General features: G+C 36.1%; 1 protein-coding gene across 1 annotated transcript in view; it reads right to left on the reverse strand.

Moving 5' to 3' along the window:
- Window positions 1–2,984, reverse strand: part of LOC106873882 (intraflagellar transport protein 172 homolog) — a 94,584-nt gene that overhangs the window by 27,353 nt on the left and 64,247 nt on the right. Inside the window, exon 34 of the mRNA XM_052977743.1 lies at window positions 2,752–2,973. Coding sequence (XP_052833703.1) covers window positions 2,752–2,973 — 222 coding nt within the window. The remainder of the gene's footprint in view (window positions 1–2,751; window positions 2,974–2,984) is intronic.

A 2,984-nucleotide genomic window follows, 5' to 3' on the forward strand; every position in this document is an offset into this window, starting at 1 on the left:
GGGGTTAGTTGGGATGGGGAGGGGAGACAAATTTAATTTTTTTTTTCTGTGGTTTTTTTTTTTTGTTTGTTTCTGAAATGGTCTTTCTTTTTCTTTTCTTTTTTTTAAGCAATTTATTTTGAAAAAAAAAACAAATAAAAAATTAAAAAAACTTCAAAGTAGATTTATTAAAAAGTGGAATGTATGTGTGTATGTACATGTTGCTCTGTGTATATATACACACATATATATGTCTACATATCTATCTATCTATATATATATACTTACATATTCACATACATACATACATATATATACACACAATATATACATATCTATACATACATATATGCATATATATTTACATATATATATACATATACATATATAAAGGGAAATTGGTATGTATGTATGTATATATTTATATATATATGTACACACTTATATGTATGTGTGTATAGAAGTCTAGGTGTGTATGTACGTCCGTATGTGCATGTATATTAATAAATAATAACAATATAATTACCATCTATACCCAAATATTTGTGAGTATATGTGTATGTATGCACGTGTATATATATATAAATATATATATATATATATATATATATATATATATATATATATATATATATACATACATACACACACACATATATACACACACACACACACAGATATATATATGTATATATATATATATATACACACATATATAGATACATATATATATACACGTATACATACAAATATATAGACACAGACTATATGTTTACATATATATATATATATATATACTATAAATGTGCAGATGTACACTTATACACACACACACAGATATCTATGTAATGTGTGTGTGTGTGTGTGTGTGTGTCTTTATACAATGTAATTGCAAGGAATACAACACACCAGATGGTGCGTTAAATTAAGTTTAATATAATGTAAACATACTGAAAGATATTATAGCTTCACTGTGGTAACTGGAGGACAGTGGCAGATGGCGGGGGTGAGTAAAGAGAGAGAGAGAGAGAGAGAGAGCGAGAGAGAGAGAGCGAGGGAGAGAGAGAGAGGAGAGACAGAGACAGAAAGAGAGAAAGTGAGAGAAGACAGAGACAAGGAGAGATAATGAGAGACAAAAAGAGAGAGAGAGTGAGAATGTAGGTGAATTAATGCAGGGAGGATGGATAAGTAGAAGGGTGACAGAGAGAGAGAGGGACAAAGGGAAAGACGACGAGAAATGGAGAGAGAGAGAGACAGACAGAGATAGTTGAGAGACAGACATAGAGAGAGACACACGTATAGAGAGAGAGAAACAGACAGACAAAGGGAAAGAAGAGGAGAAATGGAGAGAGACAGACATAGAGTGAGACAGAGAGAGACAGATAGACAAAGACATAGAGGGAGACAGGCAGACAAAGAGAGAGAGAGAGAGAGACACAGACAGACAGACAGAGACATAAAGAGAGAGAGAGAAAGACAGACAGACAGAAAGAGACAGGGAGACAGATAGAGAGAGACAGAGAGAGAGGCAGATAAAGTTAGAGACAGAGAGAAAGAGACAGACAAAGGGAAAGTAGAGGAGAAATGGAAAGAAAGAGAGAAATAAATTAAGAGATAGATAGATATGTTTTGTTATTGGCCACACAGGGCTGAACAGAGAGGGGGGCAAAATACAAAGTAAAGCTTTTCTTTTTGGGAAGAGAAAAAAAAGACTGATAGATAGATAGATAGATGGATAGACAAAAAGCTAGATAGATAGATAGATCGACAGATGGACTGATAGATAGATAGATAGATAGATAGATAGGTAGATAGATAGATAGATAGATAGATAGATAGATAGATAGATAGATACATTTCTTTTATTAGCCACACAGGGCTCAACGAAGATGGGACAAATACAATGTAGAGCTTTTCTTTTTGGGAGGGGGAAGGAAGGAAGAAAAAAAAACAAAAGTGGTGGTGTCGATCAAAAGGGATCGTAGGAAGGGAAAAAGGGGGAGTTCGATCAAAAGGGATTGGAAAAAAAAAAAAGGAAAGGCCGATCAATAGGGATCATAGATAGATAGATAGATAGGTAGAGAGATAGATAGATAGATAGATAGATAGATAGGGGGACAGACAGAGAATGAGGAGACTTAACAGGGAGAGAGAGAGAATGAGAGTAGAGATGGTCAGAGAGAGAGAGAGAGTAGAGGGAGAGAGAGAGAGAGAGAAAGAGAGAGAGAGAGAGAGAGAGAGAGAGAGAGAGATATGACGGTCGTTACATTTGCGTACATATATACACACATATATACAGCAATCCCTTGCCATATTGTGGTTCACCTGTCGCAGTTTATTAATTAAGCTTCCGTCGATTCCTCCGTGGTGTTGTTTTGCATTTAGAATGAAATAAATATATACAAAATTATAAAAATAATTAAAAAAAACAATTATACAGCTTAGTATTGTTTCTACTTCATGGATTTTCCCCTATCATGGAACTTGGAACTTGACACCTGCTATAGTTGAGGGATTACTGAACATAATATGGATACATGTTTTTTTACTCTTTTATTCTTTTATTCATTTCAGTCATTTGACTGCGGCCATGGTTCCAGGTTCAGTCCCACTGCGTGGCACCTTTGACCAGTGTCTTCTACTATAGTCTCGGGCCGACCAAAGAGTCATTTGTCGAATTTCTCAACTAAAGGTGGTGCTCCAGCATGGCCGCAGTCAAATGACTGAAACAAGTAAAAGAGTGAAAAGAGAGTATACAGATAAAAACTTTACACTTACCTTACACAAAAGACCGGCCTCGTAGAAAGCCTTGTCCGCAGGCACAATGTCTGTGTGTCTCAACAGGGACACGGACAACTTGGCTGCTATGGCGTTGAGTGAGAGGTCTGTCTGTACGGCTGCTCTTGTGGCATAGTAATGGCTAATCAACAGGTACGTGTGGTACTCCCGCCTGGTGCTGTCGTTGCTGTCACTGTTCTGGCTCAGCTCTGTATACTGCAACAGTG

The sequence above is a fragment of the Octopus bimaculoides genome, chromosome 28 (assembly GCF_001194135.2).
Source record: "Octopus bimaculoides isolate UCB-OBI-ISO-001 chromosome 28, ASM119413v2, whole genome shotgun sequence".
Taxonomy (NCBI): Eukaryota; Metazoa; Mollusca; class Cephalopoda; order Octopoda; family Octopodidae; genus Octopus; species Octopus bimaculoides.